The sequence below is a fragment of the Schistocerca piceifrons genome, chromosome 4 (genome assembly GCF_021461385.2).
Source record: "Schistocerca piceifrons isolate TAMUIC-IGC-003096 chromosome 4, iqSchPice1.1, whole genome shotgun sequence".
NCBI lineage: Eukaryota > Metazoa > Arthropoda > Insecta > Orthoptera > Acrididae > Schistocerca > Schistocerca piceifrons.
Genome location: NC_060141.1, coordinates 35,236,918 through 35,261,065, shown reverse-complemented (window position 1 = coordinate 35,261,065; position 24,148 = coordinate 35,236,918). Strand labels below are relative to the sequence as shown.

At 45.6% G+C, this 24,148-nt stretch overlaps 1 protein-coding gene across 1 annotated transcript in view; it reads left to right on the top strand.

Annotated features, from left to right (window-relative positions):
* The window catches only part of LOC124795573, a gene marked incomplete at its 3' end in the record, with an annotated part of 358,941 nt that overhangs the window by 295,428 nt on the left and 39,365 nt on the right, over nucleotides 1–24,148 (top strand). Inside the window, exons 25-26 of the mRNA XM_047259645.1 lie at nucleotides 773–1,186; nucleotides 14,160–18,386. Coding sequence (XP_047115601.1) covers nucleotides 773–1,186; nucleotides 14,160–18,386 — 4,641 coding nt within the window. The remainder of the gene's footprint in view (nucleotides 1–772; nucleotides 1,187–14,159; nucleotides 18,387–24,148) is intronic.

Genomic DNA, 24,148 nt, shown 5'->3' with positions numbered 1-24,148 from the left:
CGACAATATTCTACGCTCCATTTTGCTCTCCTTCATTGCTAGTCACAGTGGGCCTACATGTCAGCAAGATAATCGCTGCTCACACACAGGGAGACTTTCTACTGGTGGTCTTAGTTCTTACCAAACCCTACGCCTGATCTCAGCTAAGAACGTTTGGATCATTGGGGGCAGGTCGCACCAACCAGCTCGGGATTTTGATGATGTAATGCGCCAGTCAGACAGAATTCGGCACATTATCCCTCAGAATGACATCCAAAAACTCAACCAATGTAAAGCCAAATAAATGTATGCATAAGAGCCAGAGGTGGGCCAACACGTTATTGATTTGCTCAACTTGTGAAGTTCATTCTCGTGACTAAATCATCCAAATTTTTCTGAAATTGTACTCATTTATTTGCCTGTACTTGTACATCACATCTACAGATTTCTGTCTCATTTGGGTAATTCCTTCGTGGTGCGTCGTTTCTCCCCCCCCCCCTCTCCCTCTCTCTCTCTCTCTCACACTCTCTCTCCCTCTCTCTCTCTCTCTCTCTCTCTCTCTGTGTGTGTGTGTGTGTGTGTGTGTGTGTGTGTGTGTGTGTCTTAGATTGTATTATTGTTCTAAGTAAACCTCTACATAACTGGGCTTTCAACGCATGTGGCGGTGCTCCACTTGCAAGAATTCTGCAGTGTTCATTGCTGGTAGCCTCCTTTCCAGGCTGTGATCTTAACTAGGTGCTCAGTTTGCTTTGCCGAGTTCATTTCTACGTACTGATCCGCTGTAATGGCACAGGTTGCGCGCCCGGTGCACGATCTGCTGGAGGCGGTGGCGGCGGCAGAGCAGGTGGTGCTGGAAGGCGCTGGCGGCGGCAGTCCTGCGGAGGCGGCGGAGGCGCTGCACGCGCTGGCCGCGCCGGTGCAGCAGCTGCAGCGCGCGCTGGCGGCGGCGGAGGCCGTGGCGCAGGGCGGCCCGCCCCTGGAGGCGGCGCAGCAGCTGCCACCGCAGCGGCTGGAGGCGCCGCAGCTGGCGCGCGCGCTGACGCAGCTGCAGCGCGACCTGGCCGTCGTCTGCCGCCACGACCACGACCTGCTCGAGACCGCCGCCTCCGACGACGACGACGCCACGCTGCGCACCGCCGACCTGCCCACGCTCGCCTCTTCCGGGGAAGCCTCCGGCGCCATCGCCGTGGCTGACAGGCTGTCCGTGGTACGTCCGAGGTGCCAGTTACTCGCTACCAGTAACTTTGTACTCCCAGACAGCGGTGATCGTTGATCTCTCTGGTCGCAAAAGCGATGGAAGGGAAATGTAATACGATATTCACGACAGGAGCACTCTGATGTGCAGAAAAGAGTTTATATAGCAGACATAGTTCCCTCCTAAGTCGAATGACTTTCGCATAGTGTAAATGTTGCCTGTTAAGCCCTGTAAATATCTTATGTCATTAGCTCATTACATACCTAGTACAAACAGATTCTGTTCAAAAATTCGTGAATTTGTGTAAACATCCTAACAATTTGATTTTGATATCTGGAATGCACTTGACCTAAAGTTATGAACAGAGATTCTAAAGGGTATTTCGCTTATTTGCAACAAGTGTCATAGCTCAAATGTCTCTTTCTTCTGTGGGAAAACAAGTGTAGCCACTGAAGTTTCTTAGGTTTTGTAGGAGGGTTAAAGGGGGCAGTTCTTCTGGTTTTTCCCTTTGTAAAGGAACATCTGAAAACGATGTTATGCATTTCAGCTTTTGGTCTGCTACCCTCAGTTTCAGTTCGTGTCTCATTCACTAGGGAATGGAAACTAACTTGGTGCCACTAAACAGCCTTTACATACTAACAAAATTTCTTTCGGTTCTGTGAAACATCACTTGACAATATTCTGCTATGGTTGTCATTGAAGGCGTGACGCATTGCTCTTTTGACGGCCAAACGCGTTTCATTCAGTCTCTCCCTAACTATAGCCCTACGCTTTGTTTTACACCTGTTATGCAGTAATCTTTGTTTCTTTAGCAGTTCGTTTACAGTAACTACACACCATGGAGGTTCCCTCCCATTATGAACTGTTCTACTGGGTACATATCTAGCCTGTGCGTGGTCAACTATTCTCTTAAACTTGAGCCAGAATTCCTGTACATGCTCCTGACGTGCTGAATGTTTCAAGTTCCTCAGTCAGATATGACACTACTGGTTTTTCATCTAGTTTACTCAACATACATATCTGTCTGCTCCTTTGAGTTGACTTTTGTACTTTGGTAACCATCGTTGCCACAACCGCATCATAGTGACTGATATCATTTTCAATGTGGACATCCTCAAAGAGGTTAGGTCTATTTGTTGCCATTAGATCCAATACATTTCCATCGTGAGTGTGGTCCTAACTATCTGTTGTATGTAGATTTCAGAGAAGGCATTTAGTGAAATTTCACAGGATGTCTCATCCTGCCCACCAATAACAAAACTGTAATTTTCCCAATTAATTATTGGGTGATTAAAATCTCCACCGATGATGTAATTGGAGAACTTATGTGAAAATGAACTGAGGTTTTCTCTGAAGTTTTCGGTTACGTCAGGAGATGAGTCTGGTGGGCGACAGAAGAATCCAATTATCATTTTATGCCCACTCTTGATACTGTCTGTTGACCAAGCAATATCACATGCAGCTTCGCTTTCCACCTCAGTGGATCTGAGTTTCTTGTCTACTGCAACAAATACCCCACCTCCATTTCCCATGTGCCTATACTTTCGACATACACTTAAATATTCCTCAAAATTCTCACTGCTGTCAATTTCAGGTTTCAACCACCTTACTGTATGTAGTATTGTGTGAGCTTCACTGCTTTTCATCAGTGCTTCTAAATTCGGAACTTTGTTGCGAATACTTCGGCAGTTTACTATTAGCATTTTAATACTCTCACTTGTGAGAGGCATTTCTTTCAATCTTTCACTGATACTTCTGGATTTCTTACGGCTATTCTTACGTGGATTGGGTGGAGGGTCGCCTAACCTAAAAAACTCTTGTGTGCACCCCACACACAGTCACCTACACGAGTAGAAGCTTTTGATGTGTAGTGCACACCTGACCCATTTAGAGGGACCCTACAGTTCTCAGCCCTATGCCACAAGTTCAGGAAGTCGAAGCCTAGCTTGTCACAAAATTTCCAAAAGCTCTGATTCAGTCCTTCTACTCGACTCAGAACCAAAGGACCACGATCAGATCTGGGGACAATGCTGCAAACTGTGAGGTTCGTTGAAACTCTGTGCGCAAGACTGGCCTTCTCAACCTTCTCTGCCATCTGTCTGAACTAAGACTGCACTAAGACTATGTCTCCTCTAGAATTACAGTAACTGTACATGTTTGTTTAGAATATTGTCGACGAAATTAAGTGTGATTGTGGGTCCCACATCCAGTAATACTTATTACGTGGCCGTTACTACTAGTATGGACAACATACTACTTTATAGTGAAAGTCATAAACAGTAACGTTATCCGATTATATTACACGAGTTTACTGTGGTTCTAAAACATACAACATTTCACATTGTCGACAAATTAGTTTCCAGCTAACTTCTTTTACTGTTCTGTTAGTGATCTGACAATTTTGGTACGAGAAAGTGATGACTGTTACAAATGCTATCAGCTGCACAGTGAACATATTAGTTACTGGCGCCATCTACACAGATCATTAACGCACAGCGCCCTACACACATTAATTATTTCTTCTTGCTATATGGCATGCAAACTTAATTTCCACTGGCAAATACATGTTTGCCTACTGTAACATGGAATAATTTATACAAAAGAGAAAACTTTTTATAACTTTTTATAACCTGTTAGGCTGTAATATCACAGACTTCCGCCAGAAAATACCGACCAGTCTCAGAAAGATATGAACATATCACGTCAGATATGCAACCTTTTTCTATATATGGTGAAAGACATTTGGATCAGATTGTAGTTAGTCTATTGTAGTGACAATAGACAAAGCACCTACCACATAATAGCAGAATACCCTTTGTGGTCTTCCTCTCCTCACCGATCCGACTTCTTCATTGTGACTCAATATGCGATCGAATACATAAAATATCTGATTGCAAGTTTGTGGCATTTGTGATTTATGTGTATGAAGTTCTTTACCTTGCCTGTTTAACTGTTATTATATCTTATACAGGGTGTATCGTAATTAATAGCGGGAACTGGCACTGATGAATATGTGCATTAATAAAGCGAAAACATTCCTGTGATCTTCATTCCGCAAAGCCGTTTGCGAGATAATTGTGAATGTGTGGTTTCGAGCCGCCACCGAGTGTATTGTGAAACGTTGGCGTAGTTAGTACAAATTTCTGTGAAATGTAAACTTTTCGACGAAGTCCCCATGTAACTGGTCAGGAATTTCACCCATATACTTATAAAGGGGAATATGCTACCCAGATGTTGGGCGCTGGCACATTCGGCTGCCCGCCAGCCGCTGTGGCCGAGCGTTTCTAGGCGCTTCAGTCCGGAACTGCGCTGCTGCTACGGTTGCAGGTTCGAATCCTGCCTCGGACATGGATGTGTGTGATGTCCTTGGGTGAGTTAGGTTTAACTAGTTTTAAGTCTAGGGGACTGATGACCTCTGATGTTAAGTTCCGTAGTGCTTCGAGCCATTTGAACCATTCGGCTGCTGATGTTACTCATGTAAATAGCAAATATGGCCCAAGAAGGGTTGTCCGAGCAAGCTCATATCTTCTTTTCCCTGCCTATTTGATTTATCGTTACCTCAATGTCCTTTTCTCATCTTGCTTTCAACATAAGAGTGAAGTGGGTTTGCTACCCCTGACTGCCAGCTTCCATTGGCGTGGCGTACACGAGCACCTCACAGTCCCAGCTCGCTGTGTTGACCGTTGCCTGTAACGTCAGATCCTCTCCCTGCTCCAGGATTAATTCGCCTCGGCGTCAGGCTTGATCACAGTAATGGCCGCCAAACACGATTAAAATTATGGACAGGAAGGAATGGTACAGTGCTTCATAAATAAGGATCGATTAAATTAAACAGGTATATTGTTTCATAGAGGCCCATAAATACATTTACAAGAAGGCTCGCACATTTAATAAATTAGAGAGCACCCATGTGAATGTCAAAAGTGCAGATGCTGTAGACGGTCATTGAAGAGGCAAAGAGACTGGTGCACGTACCTAATATCGTGTAGGGTCCTCGCGAATACGCAGAAGTGCCGCGACACGACGTGGTATGGACTCGGCTAATGACTGGAGTAGTGCTGGAGGGAACTGAATCCTGTAGGGCTGTCCGTAAACCCTTAAAGAGTATGAGCAGTGCAGATCTCTTCTGAACATCACGTTGCAAGGCATGCCAGATACGCTCAATAATGTTAATGTCTGGGGAGTTTGGTGGCCAGCGGAAGTGTTTAAGCTCAGAAGAGTGTTACTGGAGCCATTCTGTAGAAATTATGGACGTGTGGGGTGTCGCATCACATTGACCTGCTGTAATTGGCCAAGTCCTTCTAAATCCACAATGGACATGGATGGATGCAGGTGATCAAATAGGATGCTTACGTACATGTAACCTGCCAGAGTCGTTTGTAGACTTATGAGGGGTCCCATATCACTCTAACTGCACACGTCCCACACCATTACAGAGCCTCCACGAACTTGAACAATCACCTGCTGACATGCAGGGTCCATGGATTCTTGGGTTGTCTCCATACCTGTACGCGTCCGTCCGCCCGACACAATCTCGTCCGTCCAGGCAACCTGTTTCCAGTCATCAACAATCCAATGTCGGTGCTGATGGGCCTAGTCGAGGCGTAAAACTTTGTGTCGTGCAGTCCTCAAGGGTACGTGAGTGGGTCTTCGGCTCCCAAAGCCCATATCGCTGATCTTTGGCTGAATGATTCGCACGCTGACACTTGTTGATGGCACAGAACTGAAATCCTCAGCAATTTGCGGAAGGGGTGCACTTCCGTCACCTTGAACGATTCTCCACAGCCTTTGACCTCGTTCTTTCAGGATCTTCTGCCGGCCTCTGCGATGTCGGAGATTTGATGTTTTACCGGATTCCTGATATTCACGGTACACTAGTGAAATGGTCGTATGGGACAATCCCCACTTCATCGCTACCGCGGAATGCTATGTCCCATCGCTCGTGCGCCCGGTACAACACCACGTTCAATCTTGATAACCTGCCATTGTAGCAGCAGTAACAGATCTAACAGCTGCGCGAGACACTTTTTGTTTTATTTAGGCGTTGCCGACCACAGCGCCGTATTCTGTCTGTTTACATACGTCTGTATCTGAATACGCATGCCTATACCAGTTGCTTTCGCGCTTCAGTGTACAAATCAGTATTTCATGCATCTCAATGTCTGTGACTTCTTATCTCCCCAACTATGGTTTGTTCAGTGACACAATTTTGCAGGTGCATTCAGTGGTATATCGTGGATACTGTCTGAAAAGTGTGCTGCGAGCAGAATTAATAGGAAAGCAGAAATAAATTAAAACCTAGTGCGTGATGTTTAAGTTTTACTGCATGAACAGCGAAAATGAACTAAGCGATAAACTGGTCTCTTTCCATTATTTTGTGGGGAGAGCCAGCGAGAAAATGTTTCGTAAAGCTTTGAAATTACGTGTAAAGTTTGTTGGCTGTCGGTACGTGCTCTTATTCTCAGATGTTGGATGAATATAGTCTGGGTAGTTTGCTTGCTGTGATATAAAAAAAAAAAAAATTGGTTCAAATGGCTCTGAGCACTATGGGACTCAACAACTGAGGTGATCAGTCCCCTAGAACTTAGAACTACTTAAACCTAACTATCCTAAGGACATCACACACATCCATGCCCGAGGCAGGATTCGAACCTGCGACCGTAGCGGTCGCGCGGTTCCAGACTGTAGCACCTAGAACCGCTCGGCCACTCCGGCCGGTTATCAGACGATTCCCAGTCCGATTAGATTTCATTTTTGTTGCGTAAGTTCCATTACTCAGAATTGCAGGTCATGTTTCTGGCACTCCGTTTGTACTGACTGCTGATTGAACTGGCGATTTCAGCGATTGTAAAGGTCAAGCCGTCTTTTCCTATCTATGAACCTGCTCTATTCTTATTGGAAACTTTTGCACGCAGTATATATATGTCACTTGTGTGCCTCAGTCTGAGGTATGTCACAGCAGGGCTGAGATCACTTCAGAGGTACATTTTAAAAGACAGCGTGTGACTTCTGAGAGTCGGGGTGACAGCAGTAGATGTGATGCCTCTGGTCAGGTGTGGCGCAGCTACTCTGGAGCGAGTAACAAAATAAGATGGGGTTCCTGTGTACGGGAACGCGTTATGCAGATCTTGGAGTCACTCGCGTCCATCTAGGAAAGTTTTTACTGCGTTTAACGTAGGCGATGTTGGTCTGATGTATTCGACGATGCCCTTTGGCTACACTGTCTAAAGGATAGTTTTAAGAAATACCAAATTAAGATCAACCTGAAGATGCCAAAATAAGGCGAAACGCGTAACTGAAAAATAAAAAAAAACTAAAATAGCAACAAAGACTGTTTTTAACCAATACTATTTAGTTAATCCCTTTTTCTGAGCTGTATACTCTTAATAATTTTTGACAAGCTCAAGTCTCAGGTCTTGTTTGCGAGGTCCACTCCTTAGCTAGCCTTAAACTCGTTGCGTACAGTTCTTAATGGAGTACCTGAGTTCTTTGGGGAGCAATCTACCACTCGGTAACCGAGCTGATGCTGGCCCCTACAGCGGTCGGAAGCTGACGTCCATAGCTCGGTTGGCGCTCGTCACGTAAGATTATGCCTTTTAACCGGCTTCTAATGCGAGCATTTTAAATTTTTTAGTTCAGGCAATAATCCATAAGTATTATAAAAATTGATGCACGTACGTATGAATGTATGTATGTATATATGTACGTTCCAAATCTCCTCCTAAACCACTGGACCAATCTCAACAAAACTCGGTTCTCAGATCACTTACTACCTGTAAATCATCACTCTGTGGATAAGAACCATCTACCTATCAAAGGGGTGGGGGTGAAAAAGCAGTGTAGCACACGATGCGTGAATACCAATGCTTTAGAGATTGAGTATTTGTGAAGGAGTGCACTTAGACTCTTGCAACAAACTTAACATATGGTTTCAAACCTTTACGAAACTTTCACTCGTCAACGACCCCACCCCCCCAAAAAAAGGGAGAAAATTTTATGGCTTACTATGTTTTCTTTGTGATTCTTGAGTTTCTCCCGGCGTATTTGATAATCAAAATATCCACGGGTGTGCTGCCGGTCTATAGTGTCCAACGGGCACAATATTTCGGCGATCATACATGTCGCCATCATCAGGTGAACTGACGGACTGAGCTCCTGTGAACGTGCCGGCACGGAGATCCGTACGCTATGGCTGCTCAGAGGGAACTGGGTTCGGTCGCGGCGGCGGCCGATTTAAATACCCTCCGCCCGCGGCGCGCTCCCTCCGCCGTCCGCGCCCCGCGCCACGGTCGCGCGGTGGAACAGATTGCGACGGCGTCTGAGATGACGTCGGTGTGATGGCTCTGTCCGCCGTGGTCGTCACAACTATACGTTTGCTCGATTTACTCTTGATTAACCCGATCGCTGGTTCCCAAGCCTTGCTAAGATTATAGCCACAGTCACGGTTTATGAGGTCGTCATTGGTGCGAATTTCGATGGCCTCTCTAACAACGCTGCCCCAGTATCTCGACGTCTGTACCAGAATCCTCGTGCGGTCATACTCCATGGCGTGATTTTCCGACAAACAATGTTCAGCGACCGCCGACTTGCTCGGATACATCAGTCGAGTGTGCCTCTGGTGTTCACGGCATCGATCCTCGACGGTACGCATCGTCTGACCAATATACGACTTGCCACATTGACACGGAATCTGGTACACGCCGGCCTTCCTCAAACCGAGGTCATCTTTGGCGCTCCCCACCAGTGCACGAGTTTTATTTGGAGGACAAAACACAGTTCCGACCCGGTGTTTCTTCAGAATGCGGGCGATTTTCCCCGAGAGTGCGCCTGTGTATGGAATAAATGCAGTGCCTACCTCCTCCCTCGTGACTTCATCCATCTCAACAGGTTGTGCTGCAGTGGTTGGGCGGAGAGCACGTTGAATCTGCCACTCTGAGTACCCATGACCGATACACCCCATGACCCTAGGTCGGAAGACTACGCACACTGATCTGTATTTGCACGCAGACAGCTGCCACCACCCTTCACAGAGGAATGGGGTACTTAAAACTCTAGTACATAGGGCGCGCACTATCTCTGACGCAGAGAGTCTACCCCAGGAATTGGAACATCTGAGAACTGTATTTCGAAAAAATGGGCCATTGAAATTCGCACCAATGACGACCTCATAAATCTTAGCAAGGCTTGGGAACCAGTGATCGGGTTAATCAAGAGTAAATCGAGCAAACGTATAGTTGTGACGACCACGGCGGACAGAGCCATCACACCGACGTCATCTCAGACGCCGTCGCAATCTGTTCCACCGCGCGACCGTGGCGCGGGGCGCGGACGGCGGAGGGAGCGCGCCGCGGGCGGAGGGTATTTAAATCGGCCGCCGCCGCGACCGAACCCAGTTCCCTCTGAGCAGCCATAGCGTACGGATCTCCGTGCCGGCACGTTCACAGGAGCTCAGTCCGTCAGTTCACCTGATGATGGCGACATGTATGATTGCCGAAATATTGTGCCCGTTGGACACTATAGACCGGCAGCACACCCGTGGATATTTTGATTATGTTTTCTTTGTTCGTTCACTAAAACTGCCGCATGAATCATGACGCTACAGTTTATTACTTCTTTACTACTAACTGTATTCGCGACACATTTTGGAGACAGTATACACGTACACGTATGTCGCCGAATGTACCGACGCAAGCATATCATTTTACGAAGCACAGTTCAGGAGATACGACTCAAATACAATCGCGTGAAACAGTGCCACATCATGTAAGACGTTTTCGTTTATTACTTCTTTACTACAAACTCATTCGTAAGACATTTCGCAGACATTATCCACATATGCCGCTGAATGTACTTAGACAAATGTATCATTGTACAATACTAATGCGTTTTAACTTTTTACTTCTGTATTACTCTACTGAAAAAACATTTGGCAGAAAATAGCCAAATATATCGCTGGATGTTACTCCAAAATTATATCATTGTGCATCTCATAGTTGAGGAGACACTATTTCATAAACACTGAGCTGTGTGAAAATGGAGCTGCACAGCGAAATTTGCTAGACATTCGTGTGAAATGTGTCTGCTAATAATGTAGAATATGTTAAAATCGTTTGAAATATATTTACACGTGCGTACACGGATAATGCCATGGGTAAAAAGCTCATCATAACTTCCAGGAACGTTTTCAACCAAATTTGCTCCACATATTATCCACAACCTGAAACGAAATACTGTGGGGGGGTGAGAACCAGCAGCCTCCTATTTCGGTGAATGTCATAAGGTGGAGGGCGAAGTGGAGAGGAGAAGATGGACAGGCAGTAAGCGGTAAGGGGGAAATAGGCGCAGATATGGGGAGGAGGAGAATGAACAGAGAGAAGAGTTAATGGACAGAGGTAGAGGCTGGAGGAGATGGGGGATGGAGGAGGTAGACAGAGACAGTGGTGTAGGAGGTGGAGAAAGAGAGGGCGAAGGAGGAGATGAACTAATAGATGATTTGAACAAATACACAACTGGGAAACACCGAGTACTCAGCTAGCAATCACATAAAACACTTAAAACTAAAATTTTGTTTTCCTGCGTCGTCGGATGCTCTTCCGGATATCAGAGTCGAATTTGCACGGTATTTCGGTAACGTAGCCCGTGACCTTCGTCAGGTGCGACCTGAGACTGCTCCTCTAGTCGACCTGGACCAGTATTTACGTCTGTGGCCTTCCACCCACGTTTGCAGGCGTTCCCTCTGCAGTCAGCGACCACTCGTGGCGATCTTCTGGAACGTCGCCTTTCCCTTTTTCGTCCATTGCGGTTCTGGACGTTCCTTCTGTGGTCCGTGCCCACCAGACTCATTCCCGCGTGTTCCATCTTCGGTTTGGTGCGATTGGGATTCTGTCTGAGGTACCAGGTGTTCGCCCTGCGGTCAACTCCCTCTCACTGAGATCTGCTGGAGCGTTGCCGTTCAGTTTCCGGTGCGATGTTGTTCTGGATGTTCCCTCTGCGGTCCGCGCTCGTCGGACCCGCTCGTGGACGTTCCCTCTTCTGTCGGCTGCGCCTGGCACTCTGTCTGGTGATCGTTTTCCATATCCACGCCTTCAGTTCTTTCATTCGTGGAGTGCTGCAGCTGTCCCCGTTGCTCCTTAACAATTCCAGAGCAGGATCCCTGGCTCTACTTGGCTAATACTCCATGTCGCTGTTCATGAGATGAGTTACTTTTATCTCAATCCATTCCCTTATAACACTGTCTGGGGTCTGTGCTAGAATCTCGGCTTCCTCATAATTGACGGCATGATCTAGTTCTAGTCAGTGTTCAGCAGTAGCTGACTTCGTCACCTGTCTTAATCGGGTGTATCTCTGATGTTCTTTGCACCTAATATCTACTGTTCTTGTCGTGTGGCCAATGTAGGACATGCCACATTCACAAGGTATATTGGAAATCCCTGGTTTTCATAACCCTAGGTCGTCTTTAACACTCCCGCCAGTCCCCAGACCTTGTTGGATGGACAGAAAATACACTTGATATTATGTTTACGGAGGATGTTACTGATTCTGGCAGTAATGAAGCAGCATAAAGGGAGATACACCACCTTCTTTGCTTCATCTTGCTCTGCTTCTGGAACCTGTGGTGCAGTGGTTGGTTGGAGTGCCGTCTCAATTTGTTTGGTCGTGTTTCCATTTTTGCAGAATACAGTTTTAAGATACTCTGCTTCTGTCATTAGACTCTCTCGGTCTGACAGGGCACGTGCTCTTTGGACCAATGTTTTAAACACCCTGTTCTTCTGTACAGGGTAGTGACAGCTGCTGCCCTGCAGAAGTAAATCAGTGTGTATGGGTTTTCAATACAAATTGTGGCCAGTTGATCATATGCTTTTCTTTCGACTAGTACATCCAGAACGGCAGCTGGCCAACTTTCTCCAGTTCCAGGGTGAACTTGATATATGGGTTAATATGTTCAAGAAACTCATCGAGCCTGTCCTTCACATGAGGCCTGACCACGAAGATTTCATCCACATATCTGAAGAAGCTTGTGGGTTTATATCTGGCTGTCTCGTATGCCCTCTCCTCAGAACTCTCCATTAACATGTTGGCAACCACAGGGGACAGTGGGCTGCCCATAGCCACACTTCCAGTTTGCTAGTAATAATGGTTCCCGTACAGCAAATATGTGGATGCCACTGTGTACCTGAACAGGTCCAACAGAGCATCGTCAAATTTGTCCACAATCATTTCTCGTAAGTCTTTCAGTGGGACCCTAGTGAACAGCGATACCGCATCAAAACTAACCACGATATCTGAATACGTGATGTGTAGTTGCTTCAGGCGTTGCAGGAAGTCATTTGAGCTTCAGATGTGGTGAACACATTTCCCCACATATGGAACAGCAGATTTTTTATGTGATTCGCTATTGCGTACGTAGGTGCCCCAATTTTACTGACAATTGGGCGTAAGGCGCGCCCTCCTTGCGTATTTTAGGTGGCTCTGGAGCTTTTGTCCATAGTTGTCTGATGATCTTATCAGGCATCCCTGTTTGCTTCAGGAGAGCCCTGGTCTTCTTGTTCGCCTTGTCAGTAGGGTACACTCCAAAGTTCTGTACGCAGGGTCCCTCAGAAGTTGGCGTACAAATGGTTCAAATGGCTCTAAGCACTATGCGACTTAACTTCTGAGGTCATCAGTCGCCTAGAACTTAGAACTAATTAAACCTAACTAACCTAAGGACATCACACACATCCATGCCCGAGGCAGGATTCGAACTTGCGACTGTAGCAGCAGCGCGGTTCCGGACTGAAGCCGTTGGCGTACATTCTCATCATAATCCACCTGTCGCAAAATGACTGTAGAGTTCCCTTTATCTGTTGGCAGCGCTACAGTACTGTTGTCTTCACGGAAGTTCTTGAGTGCAAGCCTCTCCTCAGTTGCGATGTTCGATTTTGGAGGCATGGCGTTGGTGACAGCCGTGCAAGTCTCTCGGCGGATTTCCTCTGCCACATTAGATGGAAGTGTGGCTGCAGCTTGCTCTACTGCGCTGATGAAACCTGAGATAGGCACATTTATAGGGGTCGTCTGCAAGTTGAGACCAATGCTAAGTACCCTTATGGTCGGGTCATCAAACAGTGCGCCACTTAGATATGTCACAGTCCGAGTCTCTTCCATCTGTTGAGCTTCCTTACTCATGCGATCAAACTTTGCAGACTGGCAAGATGAGGCATTCCTTCTGGCATACTCCGCTAGCGACCAGGAGGCAAGTTCTACCCAGGTCCAATCTTCCCATATTAAGGAGGGTGCCATGCACAGATGAAGGTTTAACAGGTCCTTGGCTACATCATGTAACCTATGGCGCATATCTCTAATCGTCTCTCTCACCAGTGCCATGCTTGCTTTGCGTTTCATCTTGTTCACCTCTTTGGGGTTGATATGCTGTTTAATTCTGGCAAATAACTGGTACCACTTCTCCGTCTCGACATGTCAGAAAAAAAATTTTGTTGCTCACAGAAACGAGTGGACCAAGTGACAATTTGAACCATTCAATAATGCAGATGTATCTGAGATTCGTGTCGGAAACGGAGATGTGGGTTTCACAAAATATTCTGCAAAAGCCACGTTGATTTCTACAGCGGAGATTTACAAACTGGAGCAGCAAATGGAGACGGGGGCTTTCAGCTAACGCCGCCCTACGCTGTGTCGGCAGGTGACGCTGGAAGGCGACTTGGACACGCTGTCGGACCGCACGGATTCGGCGACGGCGGCCGTGTCGGGGGCGGAGCCGCGCCTTGCCGTGGCCGCCGTGCAGCGGGTGGCCGTCGTGGAGGCGGAGGAGGTGCCCGCGCAGGAGGCGGCGGCCGCGCCCGCGGCGGCGCTCCCGGAGGCGGCGGTGGCGGCCGTGGCGGCGGTGGGGGCGGCGCGCCGCGAGGCGGCCGTCGCGCTGCAGCAGAGGCCGCTGTCCGCCGCGGCGTCGCTGGCCGACGTCAGCGGCGCGGGGGCGGAGCTGGAGGCGCGCGCGCAGGAGATGACGGAGCAGCGGCCGCGGGCCACGGTCACCGAGCACCGCGTCGCCCTCGCAGAGCCGCCGGAGGGGCAGCGGGAAGGCGCCGAAAGCCAGCAGACTGAAACGGGGAGAGTTGGGGGCGAAGAGCAGGTGGACATTAAGCAGAAGGCGGAGGACGAACGAGGTCTATCAGCCACTGAGTCCTCAACACAGGAAGAAATTAGAAAAGAACAGCTTACTGAGGAAGTAAGACGTAAAGAGCTGACTGCAGAAAAAGTTGACAACGAATCTGAGAAGGCACTGCTGAAGGATGATGCAGCTAAGCAAGAAGAAAAGCCAAAAGTTGTCGCGGAAAAAGCAGGAAAGGAAACAGAAGAAGATAAAAGTAAAATTGACGAAACGAAAGACGAAACAGTGCTGAAATCTAAGATCAAAACAAAAACTGAAATAGAGACTGAAACTGAAATAGAAAAATTGCAATCGGAGAAAGAAGGAAAGAAAATACAAGAACAAGATCTGAAGAATAAAGAAAAGAAAACAAAGGGAGATAAAACTGAAGTTGAGGCAAAAAAAGCTGACGAAGGTATGGCTGCAGGAAGAACAGAACAAGAAATTAAGCCTAGAGAACAAGTGACAGAAGCGAAGGATACAACAGATGTGGAAGTAGAACTGAAAGGTGACAAAACTAAAGAAAAAGCAATACAACAGACTACTACTAAGGGAACAATTGATGATCGCGAAGTGTCCGAGCATGTGAAAGACACAGATAGAAGACAGGACAAAGTCGAATTTCAGTCAGAGACATTGCCTGTAAAAGAAGTTGATGACAAGAATAAACAAAAAGGGGATTTGGAAACACCGGAGAAATCTACCGAAAGAATGGATGAAAATAAAGCAAAAGAAATTGATATAAAGGCGGAAGTGCAACTAAGAGGAAAGGAAGAAAAGAAACCATTGGATGATATTACAGAAAAAAGAAAAAATTCTGAAACGTCTGATGATACTGGAAAGGAAGAGCTCAAGAGGAAGTCTAGTCCAAAGGGTAAGAAACCGTCACCTAAGAAGAAAACAGAAGAATTAAAAACTGAAGTCGGCGGAGAAATGAAAACAGCGGAGGAGCCAGCTCCTGCAAATAAAGAAGCTTTAGAGGATAAAGCGAAAGAAGAACAGATAAAACCATTAGACGACGAGGAAATGAGAAAAGAGGAAGAACAAAAGAAAAGCGCATCAAAGTCTGAGAAATCTGATGCTAAAACAGAAGACCTTGAGAAGAAGGAAGCCCCAATGCTTAAGAAACTGTCGCCTAAGAAGAAACAACAAGAAGAAAGTAAAACTAAAGTTGAAACACCGAAAAAAACCGTTGAGGAATCAGATGATAAAGATAAACGAAGATTCGAGCAAAAATTGAAAGATGAACGTGGAAAGCCGTTAGCTGATATTGAAGAATATAAGAAAGAGGAAGATACTAAAAAAAGTGAGCCAACATCTGAAAGAAATGAGGAGGCTAAAGCAGAGGAACTCAGAAAGGACACTCCAAGGCTGAAGAAACTCTCACCTAAGAAGAAAAAAGAAGAAGATAAGAGCGTGCCTAAAGATGAGGAAAAACAGAAAACTGCAGAAGATTCTGATCTTAAGAATAAAGCAGAGTTAAACCAGATATCAGAGGTAACAAAATCTCTTGACGATATTGCAGAAAAGCAAAAAGAAGAAGACAAGAAGAAAAGTGATCTGAAACCTGAAAAGGCTCAGGAAGACGCAACAGAAGAAATCAAGAGGAAGGAAAGTCCAAGACATAAGAAGTTGTCACCAAAAAAGAAAAAAGAAGGAGAGAAAAGTATCTCTAAAGATGAGGAAGAACGGAAAACTACAGAAGAAGCTGACGTGATAAACAGAGGGGAGGTTGATGAGAAATCGAAGGAAATAATTAAATCTCTTGATGATAGCGCAGAAAAGCAGAAAGAAGAAGAGAAGAAGAAAAGCGATGTGAAATCAGAAAAGGACCAGGAAGCTTCAACAGAAGAACTCAAGAGGAAGGAAAGTCCAAAACTTAAGAAGTTATCACCAAAGAAGAAAAAAGAGGAAGAGAAGAGTATATCTAAAGAAGAGGTAGAACAGAAAACCACGGAAGAATCTGATCTTATAAGTAGAACTGAATTAGACCAGAAATCAAAAGAAGTAACAAAATCTGTTGGTGATAGCGCAGAAAAGAAGAAAGAGGAAGACAAGAAGAAAAGTGATGTGAAATCAGAAAAGGACCAGGAAGCTACAGCAGAAGAACTCAAGAGGAAGGAAAGTCCAAGACTTAAGAAGCTATCACCAAAAAAGAAAAAAGAAGAAGAGAAAAGTAAAGCAAAGGAAGAAGAAAATCTCAAGGAAAGTAAAATAGACAAGAAAGTAAAAGACCAGAAAGAGATACAAGATACAAAAAGTGAAACGCTTAAGAGAGCAGAAGATGCAGAAGTAATTGCGAAAAAGAAAGAAGATATTAAAGATGGAAAAACACAGAAAGATGCTAAAGTAGAAGAGAAGAGACATACAGAAGTTGCAACTCCGGACATAAGCGTTGAGCAGCAGAAAAAGGAGGAAACCGAACAGGTGCAATCGAAATATCGTGATGAACAAGCAAAGAAAACCGACGAACAGGGAGGTGAAAAAGTTTATCGTAAGGAAGTCTCAGAAAGTAAAAAACAAGAACAAGACTTGAAGAAAGAAGTTCCAGGTAAAGCAACAATAGAAGAAGTGCAATCAAGTCAAACAGAGATACCGAAACAAGCAGCAGAGAAACTGAAGGACGATGGCAAACAGAAACAAGATGAAAAAGAAATTGACGAAGTTGGTAATCGGAAGGGCACTAAAAAAGACGAAGCAAAATCAAAGAAGAGAAAAGAGTCCCTGTCAGAAACAGTAGTGAAGAAAGAAAAAGAAAAGACTGAAGATAAATTAGAAGACCATAAGGCAGTAATTACAAAAGATGGAGAAGTAATGGGAGAACATGCAGATGTAAAGCTCAAGGAAAAGAAAGAAGTAGAAGATGAGGCGCAGAAGTTGAAAAAAGAAGAAACTGACAAACTCAAAGGCAAGGATTCTAAGGTGAAGTCAAAGGAGAAGGAAAATGACCTAAAGAAGGAAAAAGAAGAAGAGAAGAAAGAGCAAACAACCGAACCTGACAAGCATGAAGATTCAATTACAATTTCAAAATCGAAACAGGCCGCAGAGCAAAAACAAGATGCTATAGATGGAACAACGGAAAAGAAGAGTATTAAGCAAAAGCAAGACGTCGTCCAAAAAGATATGGGAAAGGAAGAAGAGGGCAGTAAACAGAAGCCTGCAGAAAGGAAACAAGAAGAAAAGAAAAGTAGCGAGCAAAGAGAGACTGAAGAGAAGGAAAAGGTCCCACAGGTTAAGAAACGCGGTAGCAAAAAGAAAGAGGTGTCTGAATCAAAGGAAATAGCAGACAGTCAGAAAACAGCTAAATTAGAGGCGAAAAAAGATAGTGGAGAATCTGAAGGAAAACCAGGCGAACGTGAACCGGGAGTAGAAGAAACGAAAAAGAAAAAAGAGGATGCGAAACGAGAAAGTAAAGTGGACGAAACTTTCGTGTCTAAAGGTACCGGGGAGGAAAGTGGAAAGGTTGATGGTGAAGAAAGAACGAAGAAACGGGAAAGAGAAAGTAGCGAAAAATTAGTTGATGATAAAGCAACTGAAAAGAAGTCTGAGATCAAAGAACAGGTAGCAAAACTGTCAGAGAGGGAAGTTAAAGAGGTAAAGGAAGTAAGTGGTAAGGAAAGGAAGGACACAAGTGAAACTGAAAATGAAGGTAAGGTAAGAAAAAGAAGATCAGTTAAAGGTAAGGTGGAGAGGAAAGATGAAGAAGAGCCAGTGAGCGACACTGGTATCACAAAGGGAGAGGACTCAGTGGCAGACAGCAAGTCGTACTCAACCGAAAAAATGAGCGACAGGGTGTTGGCGAGAAAAGAGGGTGTTGCCGACGAATCCGACGTCTCCTCTAGGAGGAGAGAGGTTGCGGCGGACAGGGCCCGTTCTGAAGAAGTCGAGGATTCGGACACGCTTAGCGGGCCCGGCGCAACCCTGCTCCCGGAAGACTCTGACATCTCCCTGGAGGAGCCGTCCTCACGCTGGCAGCGCCGGCGTCCCTGGAGAACCGAAGATCGGTCCAGGTCCTCCGACAGCAGCGCCACCATCACCTCCAGCAGCGGTCGCCGCCCCAGGCTCGACATGGTAAGTGACTTCCAGCTCACACTCATCGCCTTGCTCTGTGTCTCGTGCGTTATACACTACTGGCCATTAAAATTGCTACACCACGAAGATGATGTGCTACAGGCGTGAAATTTAACCGGCAGGAAGAATATGCTGTGATATGCAAATGATCAGCTCTTCACAGCATTCACACAAGGTTGGCGCCGGTGGCGACACCTACAACGTGCTGACATGAGGAAAGTTTCCAACCGATTTCTCATACACAAACAGCAGTTGACTGGCGTTGCCTGGTGAAATGTTGTTGTGATGCCTCGTGTAAGGAGGAGAAATGCGTACCATCACGTTTCCGACTTTGACAAAGTTCGTGTTGTAGCCCATCGCGATTGCGGTTTAGCGTATCTCGACATTGCAGCTCGCGTTGGTCGAGGTCCAATGACTGTTAGCAGAATATGGAATCGGTGGGTTCAGGAGGGTAATACGGAACGCCCTGCTGGATCCCAGCGGCCTCGTATCACTAGCAGTTGAGATGACAGGCATCTTATCCGCACGGCTGTAACGGATCGTGCAGCCACGTCTCGATCCCTGAGTCAACAGATGGGGACGTTTGCAAGACAACAACCATCTGCACAAACAGTTCGACGACGTTTGCAGCAGCATGGACTGTCAGCTCGGAGACCGTGGCTGCGGTTACCCTTGACGCTGCTTCAGAGACAGGAGTGCCTGCGCTGGTGTACTCAACGACGAACCTGGGTGCACGAATGGCAAAACGTCATTTTTTCAGATGAATCCAGGTTCTGTTTACAGCATCATGATGGTCGCATCCGTGTTTCGCGACATCGCGGTGAACGCACATTGGAAGCATGTATTCGTCATCGCCATACTGGCGTGTCACTCGGCGTGATGGTTTCGGGTGCCATTGGTTACACGTCTCGGTCACCTCTTATTCGCACTGACGGCACTTTGTACAGTGGACGTTACATTTCAGATGTGTGGCTCTACCCTTCATTCGATCCCTGCGAAACCCTGCATTTCAGCAGGATAATGCACGACCCCATGTTGTAGGTCCTGTACGGGCCTTTCTGGATACAGAAAATGTTAGAGTGCTGCCCTGGCCAGCACATTCTCCAGATCTCTCACCAACTGAAAACATGGTGGCCGAGCAACTGGCACGTCACAACACGCCAGTCACTACTCTTGATGAACTGTGGTATCGTGTTGAAGCTGCATGGGCAGCTGTACCTGTACACGCCATCCAAGCTCTGTTCGACTCAATGCCCAGGCGTATCAAGGCCGTTATTACGGCCAGAGGTGGTTGTTCTGAGTACTGATTTCTCGGGATCTATGCACCTAAATTGCGTGAAAATGTAATCACATGTCAGTTCTAGTATAAAATATTTGTCCAATGTATACCCGTTTATCATCTGCATTTCTTCGTTTTGTAGCAATTTTGATGGGCAATAGTGTATTTTACAAGAAGACACACACACACACACACACACACACACACACACACACACACACACACTCGCACACACACAGGGTGACTCTCCAATGATATGCGTAAAGGGTTACGGCTGCTTGCCTACAAAATGCATATCAGACATGAGATAAAACCGACCCATCGCCCTATGAGTAGAACTTCGGCAGTTTAACGCTAAATGAAACAGACGACACTGCAAATTTTCTTAAACAGTTTCTGTTTTCAAAACAAGAAACATTCCACACAAATGATTGTGTAAACAGTCGCAGTTGCCTTATATCTGGCTCAGGACAACAACGATGTGTACTAAAATGTCCGTGATTGACCAAAAGTGAACGTGCGATGTGAGTTACTTTATGGCCAGGTTATAGGCCCTTTCTTTATCACTGAAAGAATAATTACAGGCATAACTTGTCTGGAGCTTAACATCAGGATTGATGGTCACGAAGTAGATGAAGTTAAGGAATTCTGCTACCCAGGCAGCAAAATAACCAACGACGTACGCAGCAAGGAGGCATCAAAAGCAGACTAGCACTGGCAAAACGGGAATTCAATGTTCATTCAAGAACTCGCCCTTCCAGAATATTCATTTACGACCATTGGTTGCTTTTCTCAAAACATTTAGTTTAGGATCGTCTATCGCCTTCATAATTTTGGCTATAAGAGTTCGGACCAGTATATGTCAGATACTTATCGTTACTGTATTGTGACCAGTTGTAGGGTACACTGTAGCAACGAGGTTTTCTAGGCCTCAGCGTGCTGTAGCGCTGAACACGCTTTAAAGCGACTATATCGCCTCTACAATATCTACTACTAACACAACAATTGAGCCACTCTTCAGAGTCAAAGTTCACACCAATTACTACGGATACAGTTGTGTTCAACACTTAACTCGCAGCCGGCCGCGGTGGTCTCGCGGTTCTAGGCGCGCAGTCCGGAACCGTGTGACTGCTACGGTCGCAGGTTCGAATCCTGCCTCGGGCATGGATGTGTGTGATGTCCTTAGGTTAGTTAGGTTTAAGTAGTTCTAAGTTCTAGGGGACTGATGACCACAGCAGTTGAGTCCCATAGTGCTCAGAGCCATTTGAACCATTTTGAACTTAACTCGCGTCTGTAAGACATACGACATCAAGTACAATATTTGAGAAGGATCACAATAATCGCTGATATAAGCTTGTTGGTAGACGCTGCTGAAAAGTTACTCAAAGTCCAGTCGCCAAATGATGAGCTATTGGAGGAGCGGCAGCCGTCGAAGACAGCTTGCAGGCTGCTGTGTGCTGGCGGCTGTTATACCGGAGCCAAGGTAGCCGCCCCTGAGGACCGGCAACCCATATTACATCGCAGAGGATGAGGTTGTCTATGTCTAAGGCGTACCAAAACCACCATAGTAAACACCGGCTATTTACATACATGATAATGGAAACAGACATTCCGAGCACTACTTCCTGCAGGCTCGAGCCACGGCCTGCAGGAAGTATCACTACGCGAAAACCTGACTGGCTGGAGACAGCTATTTAGGGGCTAGAACCAGGCCCGAAGTTCAGTTCACTCCGGATGCCGACCTCGTGTACTTCGACCGCTGAAGCTTACGTCTTCGTCTCTGAATTGGACTCGTACTAGTGTGTGTGTGTGTTACAACGAACCTTTGTGGAAATTTAGAAGTGAACTTTCGTTTGCCTCAATTATGAGACTTTTACTGGCATCGTTATTGTTACCCTTCGTTTGTTGTTCAGTCATCAACCTTGTGAACTTACATCAATAATAGTTGTGTTGTGAAAAATTGCGAATTGTCAGTCACAACAGCGGCCGTCGTGACTGGAAAGCTGGCCGTCGGATCTGGAAGTAGACACACCAACTGACTCCCCAGCTGACAGTTCTTGGCGATTTTTTTTTCTTTATTATTATTTCAGTTTCTCACGAAAGGGCGTGCTAGCTGCGGATAAAGCCGCTCTTCAGCCAAAAGCTACAAAACTTGTAAAGAGGTTTTAAAATATTCAAAAACAGGTGACAATAAATAATTTTGGTGGACGGTGCTGATGATTTTTAAAACTTAAGAGAGGATTTTTATTACAGTAAAAATATTATCCCTGATGATAATGTGAATGATTCTGTAGTTAACGATGATACTGGTGGTGCGTGAAAATGATCTTGGTCAAGGTGGAGACGGAGTGATGAATATGACTATACGGCGCTGTGGAATTGCAGGTAGCGACTAAAACGTCATCGAGCTAGGGGAAGGGGAGGGAGAAAAATAGGATGATAGGCGTGAGTTAGAGCATTGTGTCTGGATTTGGTAAGAGGGGAATATACCGAGCTACGTTCTATTTCCGCAACTACGGCTTCAGCTATACGTAGTCTCGCCAAGTAACGCCTTCTGAGCAGGCAACCCAAGTGACACTACTGTACCGCGTTGTGCGTCCATTTTATCATCCCTGAATGATGAAATATACTCGTACACTGCGGAAAACAATTAATGGGTCACTTCTTCAAAACGGCGTGATTTTTTCCGCTATTGCGACGCATAAATGTGAAATTTCGCCCAGATGTGTGTCAAGCATTTTTCTATAATGGTGGAAAATGCTGGTGCCCTGCGACGTCACCGTCGGACTCGGCGATGCTTCAGACAGCAACGTGTCGACAGTAGGAGAAAAATAAAATCATCGAGAGCTGAGAAGTTCACGAGAGGAGTGAGGTGGGTTAATGATGTCACGCAGGCACCAAATGTCACCAAAATTGTGCCGGCGCCGCTGTGGACGTGTCACACGATGAAAAGAACATCACAGCCCCTCTTACCCCATTTCACCCTTCTGTCGACGCCTCTGCCATGTATGACGGTAGTATGACGATGTAAGTGCTGTTCCGCCACCTTACGACATGTACAGCGGTTGTACGTAGGCGTAGTAATTGCTCTAGTCCTGTCTAAAGGCCGCTTACAACACTCACGGTTTCTACTCTTGCAATTACCTTGAGTGCTTCAGATGTTATTCTAGCGTCGGTAATTGAAGTACGTATACACAACTACGTCTTTAACAAACGCTAATGACCTCAGATGCCGCGTAATGGATAAAGCATAGTCAAATGTTAAGTTATCGTATAGTCTTGGTTGGAGCTTTTCTATTTCGTGAAACTACTTCTTGCGAGTGATAATATTACTGAAAAACACGGTCGCCAGCCAAAATGACGAATCGATTAACGTTATTCAATAAATTCACCAAATTTGTTCTTTACTATATTTTCGTTCTTATTAAAACCTTTTCTCTTTTAATAAGTTCTATCAATGAAGGAACAGGCTAATGCACGTAGAAAGCCGAATAATGACTGCTTTCAGAATGGGTCACACGCACACATTTAGAAAGTTTTGGTCAATGGAAACAACGCCGGAACGACAATAATGCCTACTTACTTTTCTGAACGTAAGATCAGCAACACTGCCTCTGAAACCATGTATTATACACAAGAAATATTTTACGATACTTTTGTAAGTATCGAAATGATTGCAAAAGTTTTTATACTTGGTTTTTCTCAGCTTTATTGAAACAGTTGCTTTACTTAATTTCTTGGACAGAAGGTCCCAATAACCGAGTTGACACTTTAGGTAGAATTGTTATTTACTTTACGTACATTCAATGCAATCTACAATTCTCCACATTTACTTTAATTGCTGCACTTGAGTGATAATTTAAATTTACTTTGAAAGAAAACACGAATGGATTCTCGATTTCTTTCTCTTTAGTATAGGAAAGGATCCCTACTTGGAACACTTTAAGTTAAATGAGTAGTTTTGCGTTAAAAAAACAATTAAATGATTATTGAATAAAACACACAAAAATTGTCAACACAGCTCTTATACAGAACTACGGACGGTTAATTTCAGTATTGTCACTGCTGGAGCTTTAGGTGCTTTGAAGGCACGTACCGTTTTGCAGCGACGGACATTATTACTCGTCTTCGTGGTGTCGAATTATGCGACTTACACCAGCACAATTATGTGTTTGGCTTTCCTGGGGATATGCGTCGGTCTAAGTAATGGATGCCTTTTCCATCCAGGAGCCAACACTCGTTGCAGACGTAATTTTATGCCTCCTCTAAAGCATTGTAGACATGTACATTAGCACTTGCCCTTCACTAACGTCTATTAAGCAGTAAAACTTTTGCCTTTGTTTAAACATCACTGCGTAGTACAGCGTGCATCAGCTTTCGTCCCCTCCCTCCACAGTGTCTTACTCCGATTCTCCCCTCTCCTACCTGCTTCCGTTAGCACCAAAAAATATCCACCTTTTGCAACCTTCAAGAACGTCGATAG